Source organism: Sorex araneus, chromosome 1, assembly GCF_027595985.1.
Source record: "Sorex araneus isolate mSorAra2 chromosome 1, mSorAra2.pri, whole genome shotgun sequence".
Classification (NCBI taxonomy): domain Eukaryota; kingdom Metazoa; phylum Chordata; class Mammalia; order Eulipotyphla; family Soricidae; genus Sorex; species Sorex araneus.
This window is the reverse complement of record NC_073302.1, coordinates 413,501,100-413,523,396: the sequence shown is the minus strand read 5'-3', so window position 1 is coordinate 413,523,396 and position 22,297 is coordinate 413,501,100. Positions and strand designations below refer to the sequence as shown.

The window sequence follows — 22,297 nt, the reverse complement described above, 5'->3', positions numbered from 1 at the left end:
AAAGAAACAAACAACAACAATATATATATATATATATATATATATACATATATATAATGGAATACTACTCAGCATTACGAAAAGATGAAGTCATGCAATTTGCTGCTGCATGGGTGAATCTTGTATCATGTTGAGAGAAGGAGATGGACAGTCGTAGAATCATCTCTCTCATAAGTGGGCTATAAAGAAAAAACGTAGGAGACTAACAAATACTCAAAGACAGCAGGAACTAAGAATTAGTCCTAAGCACAAAGCTTGCTCACCTCCACCTCTGTATAAGGGGGTGGTGGTATACACTGGGACAACGGTGGAAAGAAATGCACACTCTGGTGTGGTGCTAGAATGAGTTATGCATGAAACCCTACCATTGACAGTATTGTAAACCAGCATCTACTTCCTTAACTTTGGGTTTATGCTCTCCAGGTCCTATACTTAAATTCATATTAATTTCTGAACAAGAAATCTGTATTGTCATCTTATACTGCCTCCCATGCCACCAACTATCCATCTCCATCTCTTGCTTAGTCTGAAGGAAGTTCAATTTCCTGAATTACCTATAACCTAAAGTATTTATCACAAGTGACTGTACTCTGACTTTGAAGAGTTGGGCCTTCACTCTGATATTTTTTTGGCATATAGGTGAATTTTCATTGAAAATATTATTTTTATATAATAATTCATATCAAGGTAAAAAGCTAAATAATAAAGAATATAAAGTCCTCCCTTTTAATATAGTCCCACTTAATATAATATAATTCCTATAAGTAACAACTATGAAAACATACCTTCCATTAAGGAAAAATATAACTACATACAGTCTCCCTAGTACGAACTATACACAAAGATAAATTATATATATGTGTGTATATATATTTTTTTCATCTTTTTTTAAAGTCCAAATTTGGGTTTCTATTGGAAGAGATAGAGAAGATCCTTTAGAAGTTTTCAACAAAGAATATCAGTGGTGAACCAGAGAGCTAGTCCAGGGGTTAAGGCACGTGTCTTGGATTTAAGTGCTCTTCTGGGAGACAACATCATCATCATCATCATCATCATCATCATCATCATCATCATCATCATCATCATCTAGGTAGCTCCAATCAATGATTATTACTGATTTCATTTCAAGGCCCTTAGCTTAAAAAAAAAATCAATGTTACTCCTCTATTGAACTACAACAAATAATTTTCTTAAAGAAAAACAAAACATACATAACCAGATGGCTAAATTCTAAGCCATTAACAGGTTCAGAGAGGAGTTCAAGAGACAGATTCAAAGTGTTGCCTCTCATTTGCCATGCAAATCGAACAAAAAAAAATCTACATTTTGTTTCCCAATCTGTTAAAAACAGAAATGTTTACAAAGCTTCCTAAACGTTATACAAACCTAGCACTTTGGACTAGCCCCTCATAGTCATACCTGAGGCTTCTCTTCTTTTAGGATCATTCTACCTGAGAACTCTGACATATACCATTTCTAAAATCAATCTTCTCCTCCCACATTTCTTGTTCATTTACTTCATCTGTACGCATGTTCTTCTATTTCTTAATGAATGAAAATAATTAGGGTTTCTTAACCTCTCTGTTTTATTTTTGAACTTAATAGGCCCTTTTCTTTACCTTCTTCTCTGTATGACATCCATGGTCCAGACCTTTCAATGCTCTATAAACATTTTTAAATCCTTTGCCTTACTATCCTTTCATCGCAAATGCCATTTTGTCAAAACTAAAAAGCTTAGCCTCATTCATAGTAGCTGCCATTTCCCTACTCCATAGATTTCACTCATTGATCCCCACAAAAAGTTGGACCCTTACTGCTGGCAATCCTCCCTGCCATTACTCTCATCTAGCCATTCCAGTTGAAATACTACAACAGTCCCAAAGTTGGCCTCTAAGGGCCTTCAGTGTTTCCCTTGCAAGTTTATTTTTTAAGTTATTGTAAGAAGAATCATCCTAACATATAGTCAAACTGAAATATTGATGTGCTTCAGAACTTCCTCAAATAAATTCCATCTGGTCTTAACCATTTGTTAACAGATTCTGTCTTATTTTGTTCCACCCTACACCTACCATTTTTCATCCCAGATTACATAAAATATCTACAATTTTCCTTAAGCCAGCATATTTTCTCTCTCACCTTTAGGCTTGTACATATGTCATCCTCTTGCCTAAGACTCTGGCTCCACTCCATGCCATTCTCTGCTTAACACAGCCAACTCCTTTTTGGTATCATCATAGACCTTCCCTCCTGCAAAAAGCCTCTCTCATCCCTCTCCATATGAATATTTGTGCTTCTCAAATTTGAACATACAGTAGCTGCATTTCCCACCCCAGCACTCATAACACTTTTTTATGATTTAAGGACGAATTGTCTATTTCTTCCCCAGATTGAAAACTTTGAATGCAGATACCATACTTCCATTACTCATCATTTTACCTCTACATACTTTGTCGATTCACTCTAAGCACTGTCTTAATGCAATTGAATTTTTTATTCCATTTTCAAGCTATATTTTTTAACTCCTAATCTCCAAAAGTTCAATCTACAATGTATTCTATGAAAAAAAGAACTTAGTTGTGTAAATTAGCAATGCTTTGATTCAGGAAGCTTAAGATTTGAGAACTAAAACTATCTTGACCACAGCATCATGGTTTTAATGATTAAACAATTTTTGTTCTTCAGTAGTTAGAGTTCTCAGAGTAGTTCGAAGCCACTTCTAAACTAGTTCCCAATTCTTAGCTTCTTGCTGATGTTCAAAGAACTCCCAAGGGTAAACATATAAGCATGATTCTCATCTGCCACTTTAGCTTTAATAAATCTCATCTCTACACACAGACATCCAATGTTTTAAGGACTATGCAGAATAAACTGAAAAATCTGTACCAAAAGGTAGTGACCAAAAACTGAATGAATTAAGGTAGACAATAAAATAAAGGTTAAAGTGGTCAACGACAATGAGAGCAATAAAAAGAACAATAGTAATGTTACTGTACTTTTATACAAAGCATTTTCAAAAGACTCAACCTACGCCCTCGAAACCTGAAAGCTGCCCTCAGAACTGCACCATTTTGTCCTCAGGTCAGTCAGGATCCCACTAAGTGCATTTCTCCTCTTCATCATATCTCACAGCAAGGATACACCAACATTCTAATTCCTGTTGCCTACCCACACAACAACATAAAAAAGAGGGTGCAAAAGAGACAATGGGAAAGCAACACAGAACCCCATCATGAGCAAAGACGGTATCCCTGAAGACTCAACCAGTAATAAATAGAGGACCATCTAATAAGGACCACAGAGAGGAAATGTTGGGAATGTTTAAAGAATTCAAAGAAACAATGAACAAAGAGACAATAAAACACAAGATACATGAGAAATGAGAAAACTTTATTCTAACCCCTAATAAATAGCGAATCTGTTACACAGATATTAGGCAAACTATTTATTTGAAATATAAGTTTTACTTGAGGAAGAGAAAAAAGAGGTATAATTAGAACATATTCATCTCTGGGATGTGAAGCCACGTCACTTTCTTATACTCTACAAATCATTTTAAATACAACTTGTCATTCAACAATCCATTAAAATCCATAAGCAAATTAGAGTTTGTAAATCCAGACAGTGGTAAATATTAGACCACCAATAGCAGTCTCTAACCATTATGTATACAGTATATATATATATATATATATATATATACATATACAGATGAACACCTACTAAGGAAGTAGAATTATAAACACCTGCTAGTTAGTGAGGATACAAAACACAAAAATGAAAGGGCAAAGACAGGAGGCATGGAGGAAGAAGGAAAGCTGGAAGATAGAGAAAGAGGGTGGGGAGGTAAGGGGAAAGGGTTGAAGAAAGAAGGGAACTCTTGAAATCGTCTCAAAATCTCCTCTTAGACCCTGCACAAGATAAATAAGGAATACTGTCTTATCAGTAAAAATAGTCAAAGTTAAGACTGAATTGTTTTGATATCATTAGACTCACCTATCATTACTTGGAACTTTTGATGAATAAACCATGAGCATCTTAGAAGAATGGGGTTAGAAGGAAGAAAAGCATAAATGTAGTAATTCACACTGAACTATCAGACATTCAAATCTAATATAATAGAAGCAAGATGAGCAACTCTTTCTTCCCTTCATTAATTCAATAGGCTTAGATCATCAAGTATTTATTATTCATAATTACTATGCAGCATTCAATGTGTTGCCTTATAGATATAAACATCAGTGATCTCAGAAGAAACTGGTCCAGGTTCTGAATGTGTCTGGATACATAAACCCATGGAATAATGGAAGAGAACAAAAAGCCTTAAAACTGATTATTTGAGTTGAAGAAAGAAAAATGATTAATCCCCTGTTTCCTTAGCTCAATGCTAATTAACTAAGCATATAATATGCATTTTTTATATAACCTTCAAAATAGCCCTGGGATATAGAGGTACTTCTATTTAAAAAAAAATGAGAAAGTAGAATTGAGAGGCCTTAAGTTACTTTGTCCATACTGGAGTAATGATACATTTAGGATCAAACTAGGCAGTCAACTTCACTGACCTCTATGATCCCAAATTTGAGATGCTCAAAAGAAAAGACAGGTAATGAATCTCTTCCCAACCTCTTGGGCAGAATCAAAAAGCCATGGCATTATGCACCCTGAAGAAGAGTTATTAGGGAACTTGGGCTATATTCTATAGCACCGTCTAAAGGCTATCATAGATAAATAAGATAAATACAATTTACCCCTTCCCTAAAACCAACCATGGCTTGAATTTTGCAAATCAATGGCTAAAGAATCCTCTCTATAACAACAGAATTCAAACAGAGAATTCTGCTGAACAACATCAAGCAAGTTGAAAATCATAATTATTATTCATTCCCAGTATGAGTCTCAAGAACAAATACACATGAAATTTTAGGAAAAGAATCCTGCATTACTTAAGAAATGTAATACAATGGGGCTGGAAAAATAATAAAGTGGGCAGGGCACTAGCCTCTCACATGGCCAACCTGGGTCCACCAAGAATTGCCAGGAGTGATCCCTGAGTCCAGAGGTGGAAGAAAGCCCTCAGCACTACCAGGTTTGGCCCCCAAACAAAACAAATTTTAAAAAGAGAAGAAAAAAATATGTAACAAAAAACTGCATCTCCCAGTCTTATTGGGTGGCATATACGTATGGAACTTGCCTATGACCTCTTATTTGCATAGTGGTTTCTAAAAAACACCAAATTATACTTACGGTAATATGCATTCAAACAAGAAAGCCTCTAAACAAAGTTAAAGGGAAACCTCTCCATGTGCTTTTCTTACCATCAAAGTAAGAAATGTTTCAAGTACTTCAATAGTCCACCCGAGTCTACTCTTTCTGTCTTCCCTGCACAGAGGAGGCATTCCCTAATGTGATGAAATGGTATTCATTACAGGGTGATCAGAGGTAAGTTGACAGAGGCTAGGAAAATAAAGAGATCTTATTAACAGAGCCTGTTGAGGCTGAGAGGAATTTCGGAGGGTGCCAAGAGAAAGGTTTCAAGTAGTCAGATGGATGAAAAAGCATGACATCAACTCCATAAAGAGGGTGAATGTATGAATTAGACAAAGAGGCTTGCTTTCTACTACAATTAAGTGCTTACTATTAGGCGAGCTAAAAACTCTTCAAAATGAATAAATGGGTTAAACAGTATGGGGATTACCTTTTAAGTAGAGCATTCTAAGTATGCTTCAGAGCATGGGAATTCTACAAAATCACAAAGGAGAGAATTAGCTGAACAAAATAGTTTAATTTAATGGGGAATTTATTTCGGAAAAGAAGCTAAGGAAAATTTCTGGAGTTAAGTAATGACATTGAGAAATTGGAGACATTTATGTAAAAGAAATGACCAAGGATAAAGTAATAAGAATTTTCAGAAAGACCTAGAAAAAATGAAAATAGAGACCCGAGGCACTTTAGAAAAAAGAACAAAGAAAAATGTAAGCTCCCTCTCTATAGGAAATAATTAGAATAGTAGAATTTGACCTAAATTAAAGGAAAATATTACACATGGCTATGAGTATAAGCAGAGAAACACACACTCATACTCCTTCCTACTTTAGAAATTCCCCCAAAGACTAAGATCAAAATGTTACTTCTGTTCCTTTTCTAGTCTAATTAAAACATGAAATGTTGCCTATTACCTGCTATCAGTTTATGCATATTATGGGTTAAATAGGAAAATTAATATTAATTGAGAGTGTCACTTCACTGCAACATTTATTTTACTAAGTTAGAGGAATGGTGGTTATTAAAACAAGGCATAGCTCCAAATTATATACTGAGCCATATGCACTCACCTGGGGGGAAAAGCCAGAGTCTTAATCAGTGTTCCATACAAAGATGCTTTTATAAACTCTAAAATCTAAGCCTTTATTCAGAAATTAAATTATGCAAGATTTTAAAACTGTAAAAGGACAAAAAATTATTTTAATAAAATGAAACTTTCTAATTATAAATTTCTTACAAAACCTCCACTCTTTTTAATTCTTAACTGACCTGAATTACATTTTTTAAACAAACAAACAAACAAAAAATCCCGGAGTGGCTGGAGTCACTTTAATTTAAATTTCATAAGAAAAAGGATCACCATGCACACATTCCCTGACCAGATTGTGTGTGGCCTTATTTATTCGAAATGTTTGATTCCATATGGATTTCTTCTCTTTTATTTATGACTTCCAGAAAGGACGCTTTCTAATATGTTAGCAATCCAAGGGCAATCAATTTGAAATCCCGGTCCTGAGAGCACACAATCCCAGGTCTGCCACCTGCAACATTTTCTAGAAGGACCAGGAAGGGCCAAGTGCCAACTTCCGTGTGGAGCATGAACGAAGCGTGAGCCACAAGTGGGTGGTCCACTGCGGAAGGGTTAAAGTTCACCGAATAACTTGGAAATTATTCTCGGCTCGGATTGCGTTTATGAAGCCTGAGAATACATCCTTTAATTAGAATACAATTTCCAAAGCAGCCACTCCCTTGCCTTTCCAGAGCTCAGTTATTCTCAGAAAAGTAAAAACAGCTTCATCGCTGCGACAGCTAACAGTTCTCTAAAAACCATGCCTCAAATGTCCAACAAAGAAGGCAGGAGGCATCCGGGAAAGAGCTGCTGGGAGCTGCCAGCCCTCCAGCCACTTTCAAGAACAGAGAGAGAAAAAGGCGCCCCATTAGACAGGCTCGGGCTCCTCAACTTCTTGCGTATGTAACTGAAAGGGTCCCAGGAAGCTTGGAAAAAGAGTGGGATGCTTATCTGAAAAGGCTCCAACACCCCAGCTGAACTCATTTTTTCTGATGCTCCCTCCTGGCTCAGCCAACCTCACACTACTGTCGGAACTCTGAAACCAATCCCCGTGACAGCCAGCTGTCCGAGTCTTCCACGGTGCTCAGGGAGCCACACATAGGACTCTTGGAACAGGAGCCAACCTGGTCGTGACTCACCACAGATGTTCCTCTCCTCCTCTCCAAGCAGCTGGGAGCCGCAACCTTCTTTCCAAGGGCTATTGTTATTGCAAAGATTTGCTGGGCCCCAGAATGTGCCAGATACCAGAGCAAGAGAAAAACACAGTTCCCAACCCGTGGGATTGAGAGACAGTAAATTTCGTGGAGATGGGAGCAACCTTATGGGAAAGGGCCAAAAAGGGAAAGTGGGGCTTTGGGGTCTGGTAGGGAGGAGCTGAGGGGCAGAAGCTATCTTAGTATCAGACTTTTAAATGCTATCCGGAGTTGAGGCCATTTCAGAGTTGACCCAAAAAATGTTCCACTTTGGCAAATCTAGATAATCTTATTTTTTCTGTCCTTTCCTCAAAGCAGCATTTGTTTAGTAAAATGTGAGCAAGGAAAATAATCAAAATATAGTTTCTGAAATTGGTAATCATGGTTGAGAGTCTTATGGAACCCACCATATTTGGAGAATTCCTGCCAACTTAGATTTCAGGCAGGAGTGACATGACTGTCTCTGGCCAATTTCTTTTGCCGATCTCTTTATCTGTCTGTTTTGCCAGCAGTCCACTCAGAATGGGTCAGAAATCTCTCTGTCTCTACATTCTGTGAGTGCTTATTAGTACGCCATGCGACAGACTATTCCAAGCCCCGCAGTGTCCCAGGCACAGACTGCATCATTATCTCAATTAAGAAACTATTTCATGCAATTTACAATACCTTTTGATCACTGTCCATCACCGTCCATTTAACAAGTAACAGAAGTTAGAGAGAGTAGTTCATTTTACATCCATTTCTTTTAATGGTATGAATTCTGGGACTAAAATGAGTCGAACCAAATCACATAAAAAAAAATCTTTCTTAACATTTGAAAATGACCCTCCATATCCTTATGCAATAGTACTTGTATTTTGGGTTTTTTTTTTTGGTTCTGAGTTCTCATTCATGTTTTCCTAGCGTGGGCCTGAGGAAGGAAGATTAAGAAAATAAATCAATTAAATGATACTTTTGATTCTGGGGCTATGAAAAATATGGAAAAATAACTATATTCTCCAGACTATGGACTTAAATTTGCCTTCTAAGACTTCTTTATGTCCTAAGTCTCCAGTTGTCAAGAATTCATAGAGAAAATAAGCTAGTATCTCACAAAACCCCAAGTTTTGTAACAGCAGAGTCAATATTTAGATAAATACAACCAATATATGCCTGAGGGATAAATGTTTACTTGGAATCATGTTTATTTGATTCTTTGGAAGAAGTTATATAAATCTTGCTGTTCGCTTGCTTATTTCTGAGTCCCATTTCCTTCCTATCCCGTACTCCAAGACAAAAGTGTAAGAAAACAAAATGGTACTAAAATTAAACTAGAACACAGCTTTAGAACTTTTGTTTAAAATTTCCTTCAGTGGTGTTTTTACAGTTATTGTTTGTTTTCTCCTATGTTAGATTCATTTTTGTTTTCCAGTTAAGGGCAGATACTAGCAAAGAAAAGATAATGTCCAAAGTTTCAAAGTAAGTGTACGATGTAATACAAGTGAAAGGTCTATGTTATTAAAAGTTATCAGAACTGAATATTCAAATTTAAAGAACACAATTGTTTTCCAGAAGGGAATTTTCTGTTCAGGCTGAAAACTGAGAATGAAATGTGGTAACTTGCAAACCACAGATGAGAATTTTAAAAAACTGATTCCTATGCACCTTAAGGTGTGGCACAATGAGGATCTTTATACTCACAAATTAACTACAGAAAACAATCCTATCCCTGGCAAATCCACCTGGAACCAAAAAAGGGAATTTAGGGATCTGCAAATAAATTAATTCCAGGTTAAAGGCAGAATCTAACATATGATGAAGTTTCTGAATATTACTAGAACTGTAGAGTACTTCCATTCCTCAGAGCTGGAATTTAGGAAGAAGAAGAAGAAATCAAATAATGATTGAGATGCTAGCAGTAAAGATGAAGTTTGGAATCATTTGGTTAGAAGAACAGTCATCACTATAGCATCCTCAAAGTACAACTTCAGTTTTGCCTTGCTCTTGTATTCTTGGGATCATCCATGTAGATGTTTAGAGCTGCCTTACTCCCACTTAGCTGCTGTTCAATAAAAGAAATAACAATTTGTCTAAATCTCTCTGACGTCTAAATTTCACCTCTTTAACGTTTTCTATATGAAGAAGGAATGAATGTCAACAATTACTCCCATCCTAATAATTCTTAAGTACTGTATTTTAAAATGTACATGGAAACACTATCAGATAAACTGTTGATACATGTAGAAGATTTAAATGAGAGAGGATTTAACTGAGAGCATTTTCTCTCAGACATATCTCCAAATAATCTAACTTTCTCTAAAAACACTTACTTTGGATGAGTTGGTCATCTGGACAATCTCCCCAAAGAGACTGGTCTTGTGCCTCTCCACGTGTGAAGCAGCTACTGGGAGCTTGAGTTATATCTCTCTCAGAAACTTCTTTATCACATTTTTCTAAATTAAAAAAAATACACATTATTATTATTATTATTATTATTATTATTATTATTATTAAATGCAGAGAGTCTCTTGCCCGCACGCCTGGCTGTCTTCCCCGGGGCCCTTCGGAGGGGATGGGCTCCAGCTTCCCTCCCCACCCCGAACAGAGCTCCCAGCGGCCGAAGACCACCAGAACCTAGCCACAGCCATGCTCGAGGCCCCTCTCCGCACACTCGGACAGGCCTCACACATGAAGGTACCGGCAGAGCAACCCAGGTGTGTATAATCCCATCAACGGCCAACATCCAGAGACTTAAAAGCAAGCTCCCAGAAGTGATATCTTGTAGCCTTCTTCTCCCTCTGGGAGAAACTGGCAAGCTTCTGAGAGTTTCCTGCCCACATGGGACAGCCTTGCAAGCTTCCCATGGTGTATTCATATGCAAAATCCAGTAACAAGCTGGATCTCATTCCCCTGACCCTGAAGAGCCCCCAGTGCAACATGGGGGGCCGAGTCGAGATGGACTTCTAAGAGCTCAGGGAAAGGACAAAATGAGATGTTACTGAGCCCGCCCGAGAAATTGGTGATTAACGGGATTTCGTGATTCGTGATTAAATGCTGCACAGATTTTATATTTTTTATCTTATAGATTATTTATCTAAACGTCTTGAAATCTATCACAATTTAAGGAAATGTGAGTGAGAGCCATATCTCTACTGATCATTGTATACGCTATGCAGTCAGCAGCAGCTTTACTGAGCATCTGGCATGTACCAAGGATCAAAAAAAGGAGTGTAGAGTGAAAATAATAAGGGGCCCTAAAGATAGTACAGGGGGTTAGGTGCTTGTCTTGCACAAAACTAATAATGGTGCATATGGTTCTCTGAGCACCACCACCAAGAGTGACTCCTGATCACAGAGCCAGGAATAATCTAAGAAAATAGTTGTGTGGGGCCCAGTTCTCCATCACAAAGTAATGAAATTAATAATGCGTTAAGAGTATTGCTCATAGAGAGACCATCGTCACTCAAGTGATCAGCTACGATAGAGAACTGTGAAAAGGTTGTACTAAGGATGTATTATCTCACATATGGAGAGGATGGGGGCAAAGGAGAAGAGACCCCCAAAGAGGATGAAAATGAAAGTTCGACTGCATTTGAATGAGTAACAAACTCTTAGAGAAGTGAGTGTTTCGTATAAAAGACTTATACATAAATAAATGGGTTCTCCAGGGAGGAAGCCAATGCTGAAGGATAAGTAACATCCTACTGGGAACATAATAACCCTGGCAAAAAGCAGGTTCTAAAGCAAGGTTAAAAAAGAGTGTTAGAAATTCAGAGTGCTAAAGTAGTTCAAAGGAAGAAAAAAGAAACTCATCAGAATCGAGAGATCAGGAAGAGCACTAGAAAAAAAAAGTGGAGAGATGCATAGTGAATCGTCTTTAGAAGATGAGCAGAAAGTTTAAAAGTAGAGCTGTGAGAAAGGCCTTTCCAGGTGGAAGAACAGCATGGGCAAACTCTAAGAAGCAAAGAGTTGGGCAAAGGATCAACCTCTGTCACCTGTGAGTACTTCAGGAGGAATTGTAAATGTTTAACAGGGACAGTAGAGATACTTGACATATGCCAGGGTCAAATATCTTAAAGCAAGATAAATGACTCAAAGTCAATATTGGAGTTTTAGAAATTGCCTAATCATGGCCATGCATAGGGAGATTAATAAATTTGTGCACACCTATGGTTCTTAATCCTAACTGAATTTTAACCACTTTGGCATGGGGTAGGAGAAAGTAGAAGGGTTTATAAAAACAGATTTGCAGGGGCCAGAGAGATAGTAAAGTGATTAGGGTATTTGCTTTGTATGAACTAATGTAGGTTTGATCCCTAAGTGTGGAGCCAGGAATAACTCCTGAGCATAGAGCATGGCCCAAGAAGAAAGGAAGGGAGGGAGGGAGGGAGGGAGGGAGGGAGGGAGGGAGGGAGGGAGGGAGAGAAAAATATTCCTGGGCTTCAACACCAAAGATTCTACTTCAATTCCAGGTAGAGACACTTAGGTTATTCTACTGCACTTACATCCTCAACAATCATTGGAATATAATATAAATTCAAGTAAGCAAGAGAGTTTAGTAAGAGTAACTTAATGGGAATTTGCATTCCAGGCAGAAGCTACTGAGAGTTTGATCAACTGGACAAGTAAGGGTGTTTGCCTTGCACGCCGCAGACCCAGATTCAATTCCCCCGCCCCTCTAGGAGAGCCGGGCAAGCTACAGAGAGTATCCCACCCGCACGGCAGAGCCTGGCAAGCTACCCGTGGCGTATTCGATATGCCAAAAACAGTAACAACATGTCTCACAATGGAGACCTTCCTGGTACACGCTCACACAAATCAATGAGCAACAGGATGATAGTGACAGTGATACAGTGAAATGAAAGAAAATAACTAGAGATTTGCACAGACAATCAAATAAATGAAGTTGGCACAGTTCTCTTAGTTTGGATTTGACTGGGGTTAAATTCCTCTAGTCTAGGTGAATTCAATCATTTTAAAGATATATATTTATATGCAGGAGATGGCCAAGCATAGAAGCAAGTGGACACAACAAATTATAAGAGGAAGCTTAGACTTTCAAGGACGAATTTAGTGTTCAATTTGAATTTGTAAGTCACAAAACAGTTATAGCTAAAAGCATCACTGTCACTGTCATCCCATTGCTCATCGATTTTTCTCAAGCGGGCACCAGTAATGTCTCCATTGTGGAGCGTGATAGCTAAAACTCATTCAAATGAATGGGCTTACCAAAAGAATGTATTTCACAGTCAGTACTCAGTAAGGTCTGTCCAATTAGAAAGGACTCAGAAAACAAAAGAAATGGGTGATGTGAACTCACAGAAACAAAGACAGGAGAGAGATTCAACCAGAAGCTGCTGGTCCTCTGTGTTGAGAACATCCAGAGGAAGAAAAAAAAAAGTCTGCATATGCAGAAATGACTCCCTCCAGTAGCATGAAGCTTTCACAGCAATTATGAAGCTCTGCCATGAAACACATTTCAGCACATGAAAATACATGCAGACCCACCAAGCCGAAGTCCTGAGACTACGCTCTCTGGGAGGGGGGGGAAATGGATCTTCAACATTAAGTACTTTTAGAAAGCAAAACCATATTCAGATAGCAGTAAAATATTAATTAGAGGCATGTTAAGCCAAGATGTTTTAGATTTATGTAACATTTATTCAACATTATCATAGAGAATATAATCTTCCTGACATGTGCTCGTTTCAATTAGAATCTTTTCTTTTTAAACAACCCCAGAAAGTTTTCCACTGCCAAAGTCAACTCAAGACCTCTCTGAGATTATCACCAGATGAGGATTTTACACGGACTTGTTAGTAAACATGAACTGGCTCGTCAGCGGAGTCCTCTCTTTCTGCTGCTACTGTTATGTAGCTATCTGCCGCCAGGTGTCACGCTAGTAGGCTTGATTCAATTAGTAACTTTAATTGAAGCTGAATGAAATTAATTATATAATTTTGAGCTGTTCAAGTTTAATTCCATTAAAATTAATTCATGAAACGAGGGCATTATGAAGCATTGCTGACTAAAAGAAAATAGGTATGAATAAAGCCTCTAGACACACTTGACTCACATTTGAATCATGTCCAATATTTCAAGTGCTACACACAGACCCTCTCAACTCTCACTGAATAAATGAATATGTCATGTGGTCCATATACACACTGATTTAGTAGTGCCCTACTGGTAACACTACTAATAACCAAATAGTGCCAGCCCTTCTACCTATTCTAAATATGTGTACTATGTGTGCTTTTAAAGTTTCCTAATCAATGAATTTCTGGAACTGGAAGATAACCAGAGTCTTAAATTTTTTTTTAATTTATTTTTAAAAATAAAAACTAAACTATCACTTCTTCATTATAGTAAAACAATAAATAACATTTAACTTCTATTAAATCATAATAGTCAATCTTGCTATCTTTGCATCTTTGAAATCAAATGTCATGTCTCAAAAGTTGATATCAGGGGCTCGAGCGATAGCATAGTGGGTAGGGCTTTTGCCTTGCATGCGGCCGACCCGGGTTCGAATCCCAGCATTCCATATGGTCCCCGAGCACCGCCAGGAGTAATTCCTGAGTGTAGAACCAGGAGTTACCCCTGTGCATCGCCGGGTGTGACCCAAAAAGCAAAAAAAAAAAAAAAAAAGTTGATATCAAGTTTTTACTAAGATACATAACATCAGTTCAAAGCAAGGCTTTGGTACTGAGTGTGAAATTTAAACAGACCTGAACAATTTCTGCTTCTGTAAACTGTTTCCATTACCCCATGACTGTTGAAACTTTCTAACATAGGTATACAGTTCTATTAGCATTTCTTTAATATTTAATAGAGTACCTCTTTGGTAGGAGCATAAATGTTGCTTAGTTACATCCTAGTACTGAAGAAATGCACTGTAAATGTTTTTGAATATACAGTCATTAGATGGGCACCATGATTTCAGTCAGAGAACTAACATATGACAACTTTCAAGAGGATGAGTCAGCCACTCCTGACTACATGAAGGTGACAAAACAAATTTTTAGTAGCAGATTTATATTATAAATGTAGGTTTGCTGTGTCAATTCACCACTACAGAAGAAGAGAACACAATTCCAGTTTAATCAAGTCCTATCTGAGTTCATAGTTTTGTATTTGTAATTCACACCTTCTATGGGCCTGAATGTCCTGTGTCATTGGCAATCAAGTAATTTCAGTAATGCACAAAATCAGTCTGTTCCTTTCTGTAACATTTATATCTACCAACAAGCCCAGAGACCCCATTTAACAATTCTATCATCTTAATATTGCTCATTTTAAGCCAGCAATTCTTTATTACATCACTCTTTAAACATAAAGACACTAAGGTCCCAATCTCAAACAGTCCAAATTCAACTGGGGAGATAGGGCTGAAGGTGGGAAAAGATGTCGTCATCGTATGTGACCAAATTTGAGGGTCATCTGATGTATTACATGATTCAGAGGGGAATAAAGGGCTGAATCAAATACTGAGCTAGAAGTTTTGCTTCTTATCTCCTTATTGCAGTAATCAGGAACTATAATTTGATCTAACCACTTACTAGCACAGAGGTATTCAGTTCCATGTCAAAACAGGGAGAACACAAAACCTGACTAATATATAATAGTAATCAGATCTGTTAACAAATGAATCCATAAGAAACATGTTTCTGGGACAGGGAGAAAGTACAGTGGGTAAGGTGCTTGTCTTGCATGCAGCTAATTAGGGTTCAAATCCTGGCACCAAATATGGTCCCCCAAGTACTACCAGGGGTGATCACTAAACACGGCCAAGAGTAAGTCCTGGGCACAGCCAAGTGTGGCTTCAATCACTGTATCAATGTATCACTGTCATCCCGTTGCTCATCGATTTGCTTGAGTGGGCACCAGTTACGTCTCCATTGTGAGACTTGTTGTTACTGTTTTTGGCATATTGAATACACCATGGGTAGCTTGCCAGGCTCTGCCATGCAGGGGAGATACTCTCGGTAGCTTGCCGGGCTCTCCGAGAGGGGCAGAGGAATCAAACCCGGGTCAGTTGCGTGCAAGGTGAATGCCCTACCCACTGTGCTATAGCTTCAGCCCTTGTGGCCCCAATCATCATCATCATCATCATCATCTTCATCATCATCATCATCATCATCATCTTCATCATCATCTTCATCATCATCATCATCATCATCATCTTCATCATCATCTTCATCATCATCATCATCATCATCCCCTTTGATGGTCAATTTTTCTCGAGCGGTCTCAGTAACGTCTCCATTCGTCCGAGCCCTGAGATTTTTAGAAGCCTCTCTTTACTTGTCCTTCCCAACAGTCACTCTGAGTGGCCCTAATACTAAATAAAAATGGAAGACACATTTAAAATAGCACTAAATTAAAGACACTTTTAAAATTAAAGGTCAGTTGAAAACCACGGTTACCTGCTTCCAACCAGCTAACTTCCGGAGTATGCCTACCCTAAACACAACAGTGCAGAATCTTGAGATAAGGTAAAAAACATACAAACAAACGAAAAAACTGGGTCGCTGACAACAAATCCTCTATCTAGGGACATCCAACATACACATAAAACAATCACATGAAACAATCAAGCCATGGCTTACATAAAGGAAGGAAAACTGCCCTGGGTCATAATGCTGGGTTGACACTAACCCATCAGTCCCTAGAGAAATGAGGATGCTGCATGGGGTGGCTGCAGAAGCCACTTTGTAACCCTGACGCTGCACAAGAGCTAAACAATAGAAACAAAAGTTGATATACACACTGAAGGGTATGGAGAATAGGGCAGAAGAAATCAGAGAAAAGCCTTTGTGAGACAATTGGCTTTGAGTTCATTCTCAAAGAAAGTCACCAGGATAAATTAGGCAAAAGAATCAAAGGGAAAAATAAGAGTTCCATAGAATCCATTTAAATACAATATATTATACTCAGAAATGATAATCTATCTTACATGGTCAATACTTTTTTTTTAACTATTTTTCCAAAGAAGGACATGAATGGTGAGAAGCAATCTTTGTCCAATCTCGATTATTCTGCTGAAGAAAAATAAGGGAAGATTCAAGTAAATAGAATATCCATTTGATTTAAATTTTATACTATTTTACATAATTGGCATTATCCAATTTTAAAACTTGGAGTGTCTTACTTATCTCTGAGAGCTGGGGAATAAAACAACTAGAGGATGACTCACGAAAGAAAAAAATCTGAGACAACTAAAACTAAGTGCATTGAAAAAAAAAAGAAAACTAAGTGCATTGAAAAATAATATAGAGAATGATCATCCAGCTGGGAGATCACTGTTAAATAAGCAAAAATAAAAATGAAATACTGGTAACACTGAAGCACTGTAGCACTGTTGTCCCATTGTTCATCAATTTGCTCGAGAGGGCACCAGTAACGTCTCCATTGTGAGACTTGTTACTGTTTTTGGCATATCGAATATGCCACAGGTAGTTTGCCAGGCTCTGCCTTGCAGGCAGGATACTCTCAGTAGCTTGCCAAGCTCTCTAAGAGGGACAGAGGAATCGAACCCAGGTCAGCCGAGTGCAAGGCAAACGCCCTACCCGCTGTGTTATATAATTTTTTAAATTATACTATTAGTCATTTTAAAAGATTAATATATATTTTATTTCAGAACTGGATTACAGTGGAAATACAATTATCAAAAGTTACAATGGACCTCGAAGTTTAGAGTGTCATGACCATCAAGAAAAGAAAGCCCCGCCGTAATCAATTATTCCCGTAACAAACCATAATTTTGGTCAGTTTGGTTCATTAGTAAATTATCCTACATTCTGAAGAGAAAGAAATCCAGTGTCATATTACTTATAAAGAATTCTATTTCTATTCATTCTTATGTAGAAATAAGTAAGCTTAAATTTGCCTATACAGTAGCAGTTCAAATTACTGAAGAGGTATATTCTATCAAAGTCAGGCAAATCTATTATCTCCAGAGCTAAATGCTTCTAGCAAATAATAGTAAGAGACGAATGCAGCAATGTTACATGAAATTGTAATGAGTTCGTCAAAGTAAATAATGAGCTTTTAAAAACATGCAAAGTTCTATAATGAAATGCCACAGTTTGCCAAGAAATAGAAACGTTACTGTTACCTAAAAGTTGAGATATCTAAATCCTTGCTAACCAATAAAAACCTTTTCCGTGGGTTCTGCCTGGTATATAGTAAGAGCAGGCTACTCTTGAGCAATTCTCACTTGCTATTGCTACAACAGAAAGTGTTATTGTAGCACTGTCACACTGTCATAGCCCTGTCATCCCTTTGTTCATCGATTTGCTTGAGCGGGCACCAGTAACATCTCCATTGTGAGCCTTGTTGTTACTGTTTTGGGCATATCGAATACGCCAAGGGTAGCTTGCCAGGCTCTGCATGCGGGCAGGATACTCTTCGTAGTTAGCTGGGCTCTCTGAGAGGGACAGAGGAATCAAACCCAAGTCGGCCAAGTGCAAGACAAATGCCATACCCGCTGTGCTATCGCTCCGTGTATATATATAAACAACTTTTTAAAATCTAGTATAAAGTTGTCATAGGGAGGCTACTTGGAGCTGTACCAATCAAGTAATACCTATGTAAAAATCATGCAAGAATCTGTCTCTAGGCCAAATATAAGAAAATGTTTTGAGGGCTACACAGATAGTCCAAAAGTTAAGATGCTTGCCTGGCATGTGGTTGCTGATCCAACCGGGCCCCTTTCACACCCCTCTCCAAAGAAAAGTAAGTTTTATTTCCTTTTTAAAATCCTGTATGGACAACAAAATTATATTTTAAATACATTATTTCTTATTCAAATCTATAGAAAAATGAAATCGCTGGAACCAACCCTGTAACCTACACCTATACATTCTTAGTTTTCCCAGTTTTGGTTCACCAAGACTGCTATAATTCCAGTTATTCTGTTTGAATTTTAGTATACTCTTTTAAATCATCTCAAATAGTTGTCTGGAGTAGGAAAAGTATGTGCAAATGCAGAAACCAACCATCAGATACATATTTTCTTTGTTTACCTTAATTTCTTTACACTGAAGATACAAATGATTGCACTTGACTAAAATCTTTTTTTTCAAACCTCATGAAGGTGTTGGTGAGATAGTACAGTGGGTAGGGCGTTTGCTTTACACAAGGCCTACCCAGTTTCAGTCCTGGGAATATCATGAGTAATTCCTGAGTGCAGAGGCAGGTGAAACTCCTGAGCATCACCAGGTGTGGCCCCAAAACAAAATATAACAAAACAAAAAAAACTACATGAAACTTAATCAGTATAAAATATACCATTTTTTATAAAGGAGGAAAAGTACTTAAAATGCTTCACTGTGCTTAAATATTAGGAATTTTTCAGGTATTTTTCAGTCATTTCAATAAAATTTTAATCCTAAAGGTCATAGCTCACTCACAATCTACACAGTACTCATATTCATGCTGTTATAAAATCTATTTTCCTATTTCCTTTAGTTGTACAAAAATCACTTTAAATGTTTTATTTTTGTAAATCTTCCTTCCATTCAAATACCTGCTTTTTTTCACATGATCTCTGTGTACTCTGGTTTTTGAGGTCTCAAGCAATCTGAGACTAAAATTTCTGGGAAAAGTGAAAAATCTGGGTCTGTACTTCCCAGAGGCTATGAATGATGAAGAAATCTACAAATGTTTCCCAAATGTAACCTTTAAAAAACTAAAGATAAGGCAACTCTCAGGAAGACCAGAGGCTCTGGAAAGTTACTTCTTACTTATCTTAAAAAATAAATAAAAATTAAAAACTCTCAAATAAAATGACCTTTAGGAAACATTGCAAAACCTACCCCTGCTTTTTCTAATTTTCTAAAATGGATTAAAATCTCATTGCCCACAAAAAAAAAGTCCAAAAATAACCCAAAGTATTTTTAACAGATGGATGCGAGCATGCATAACATTTCATAACTTTTGTAAATAAAAAGAAGTTGTATAACAATAGATACATTATAAATGTTGATGGGATCATGCACTTAATTTAATCAATTCATTGTTATCAATATTCTGGGGACAAGGGGGAAATAGTTGAAGAAAATCTTAAGTGCCTTCCAATTCCATTAAATTCTTCATAGATATTTAGAAGTTTATGTTGGTTTAGTGTCAAAAAAAATGAAAAATGTGACCTTGAATTAACAAGTTGGTGGGTTTGGGGTAGGGTAAAGAAAAGTGATTTACACACAGTAAAGTAGAAAACAATTACTAAAGTTCATTAATATGCAAATGAACATGAATGTGCAAATGAACAGTGCAAAATGTTACTATGGGGCCTGAAAGATAGTACAGTGTCTGCCTTTCACAAGACCTACCTGGGTTTCATCTCCAAAATCCCAAATGAGCATCTCAGCACCACCAGGAGTAATCCTTGAGTGCAGAACCAGGAGTGTGGCCCACTAGCCAAAAATATATTAATAATTTTTAAATGTAGTCACACAGTTCAAATAATAAGCAAGACACTGGAGGAAGGAATTTGGCACTTTCCATTGAAAAGCTGCAAAAGTTTGGCATATAGACTAAAAACTAGCAAGTTGACAAGAGTTATAAGAACACATTATCCCAGTAATCTAATTCTCCTGCACCTTCAACATTTAAATCAATACATTGTCCTTTGTCCTGAAAATTATCAGTCACTAACACTAAGACATTGGAAATTTCTGCCTACTTAAATATAGGTCCAGTTGTGTTCACTGAATCAACAAGGATACTCATGCTAGAGCCAAGCACATATACACTCACAGAATTTGGAGTTAGATTTTTTGAAGTCTCTTAGCTCAAAGTGTAATGTGAATTCTGATGAAAATAACCATCACCTCCAAAAATAAGCCAAGGAGAGTAGGCAAGAGTATTTCCAAAGATAGGGAAATAGTCTCAGAAGATTGCTCACTCCAGTTTGGGACTCCTTTAATTATTCACAAACTTGCTCACAATTGGCCTAAACCTACTTCCCTGTAATTTTCACTGATTCATCTTATTTTGTTCTCCATAATTAAAGTCTAAACTTCCCTCCATGTGACACTACTGTACTAGAAAATATCCCATGCTCCTCTACCTTAATGTTCCCTGTGTTAAACACCCTCAATTAGTTTAATGGTTTTTAAGTTTTCATAGTCACTCTTTGGGGCAGTTTTATCTTGTCTAAAAAGCAAACATAAACAAATTTCTGTACTGATTTCTAAACTCCAGAGACTCCCTATCTTTGACTATCAATTAACCCTACTATAAAAGGAAATGAAAACATTACCATGTTTCCTTTTATAAAAAAAAAATACACATCTATATTTTAGGATGACCATTGTTATAAGTGAACAGTTTTTAAAACCTCTCTGTTACTTCTCAGTTATATAGAGATGTATTTCTTTCCTGTTTGGTTTGGTTTTGGTTTGGTTTTGGTTTTGAGGACACACCCAGCAGTGCTCAGGGCTTACTCTTGGCAGATTAACTGTAGTTGGCTGCATGTAGGGCAACATGCATGCATGCCTTACCTCCTGTACTATCTCTCTGGCACCTACAGAACTATCTCATCAAGATCACTTTTTTCCCAAGATCTCTAGCCAAGGGATGAGCCTTCACTTGGCACAGTTACTGGGAAGGGAGCCAGTGGAAACCAAAAGTGAGTCAAGTGGAAGGGAGAATTTTAATCTGCATAAATGTCTCATGGGTTTAATATTGAAGTGTATAGATGAGAGAGGATGCATTTCAGAGACTCAGGAAGGCACACATAAAGTAACAGGAGAATCAGAAACATACTGAAATTGATTTCTTGGGTTTCAAAATGATGAATATGGATTAGAAGTCAGGGCATATATCCTCTTGGGCAAATCTCCTAAAGCCTGAAACAAGAGCCCTCGTAATTCACTGACACAGCCTCTCATCACTACCATCTTCCTTGAACATCATCTTCTGTGACTCTCTCTTATGACTACTAACCTAGGGCTACCAACCAGGTGCAGTCCAGTAGGTGTCCATGGGGAAGGACCTCCACCACCAGTAACTACCAAGAACAAACCCACTCCACATCTGCAATATTTTCAATCTCAGTAACTTCCATAGTTCCAGTCATCTTCAAGGAAGGCTGAAATTTCAACTCTACATGAATAAAGCTTAAGTACTTCCCTTCGCTCTTGCTTGTTTTTCCAAATATGCATCTTGGTCTCTGGTGCTCTCCACTGACCAGATTTAGAATCATCTGTAAGCTATTTCCCCTGCCCAAACATAATTACTAGATCCTGTTAGTGACTACTTCCCACTGTCACTGTCATTCCATTGCTCATCGATTTGTTCGAGCGGGCACCAGTAACGTCTCTCATTGAGAGACTTATTGTTACTGTTTTTGGCATATCCAATACGCACGGGTAGCTTGCCAGGCTCTGCCGAGTGGGCTCGATACTCTTGGTGGCTTGCCGGGCTCTCTGAGAGGGGCGGAGGAATGGAACTCTGGTTGGCTGCGTGAAAGGCGAACGCCCAACCGCTGTGCTATGCTTTCTTTTCCATGACCACTACAAGTACCATTATCTCCTCCAACCACAATACTACACTAACAGAGACTAAGTATGTGGTAACTGTACATCAAGCTCATTAACGCTAACACTATTATAACTATGTCACCATAACGAGAACAATTTTTTAAAACGGGGGAGAAAAAGAATTAATTCCAGGACTGGGAAGATAGAACAGGGGCTGGGGAATATGCCTTGCATGCACCTGAGCCCTGCTCGATCCCCAGCTTCATAAGTCTCTTTGAGCATTTCCAAGGTACCACTGGAAA

At 37.7% G+C, this 22,297-nt stretch overlaps 1 protein-coding gene across 1 annotated transcript in view; it reads right to left on the bottom strand.

The window, feature by feature from the left end:
- MDFIC (MyoD family inhibitor domain containing) overlaps positions 1–22,297 on the bottom strand; it is a 95,509-nt gene that overhangs the window by 59,156 nt on the left and 14,056 nt on the right. The window contains exon 3 of the mRNA XM_055138216.1: positions 9,834–9,956. Within this exon, the coding sequence (XP_054994191.1) occupies positions 9,834–9,956 (123 nt within the window). The remainder of the gene's footprint in view (positions 1–9,833; positions 9,957–22,297) is intronic.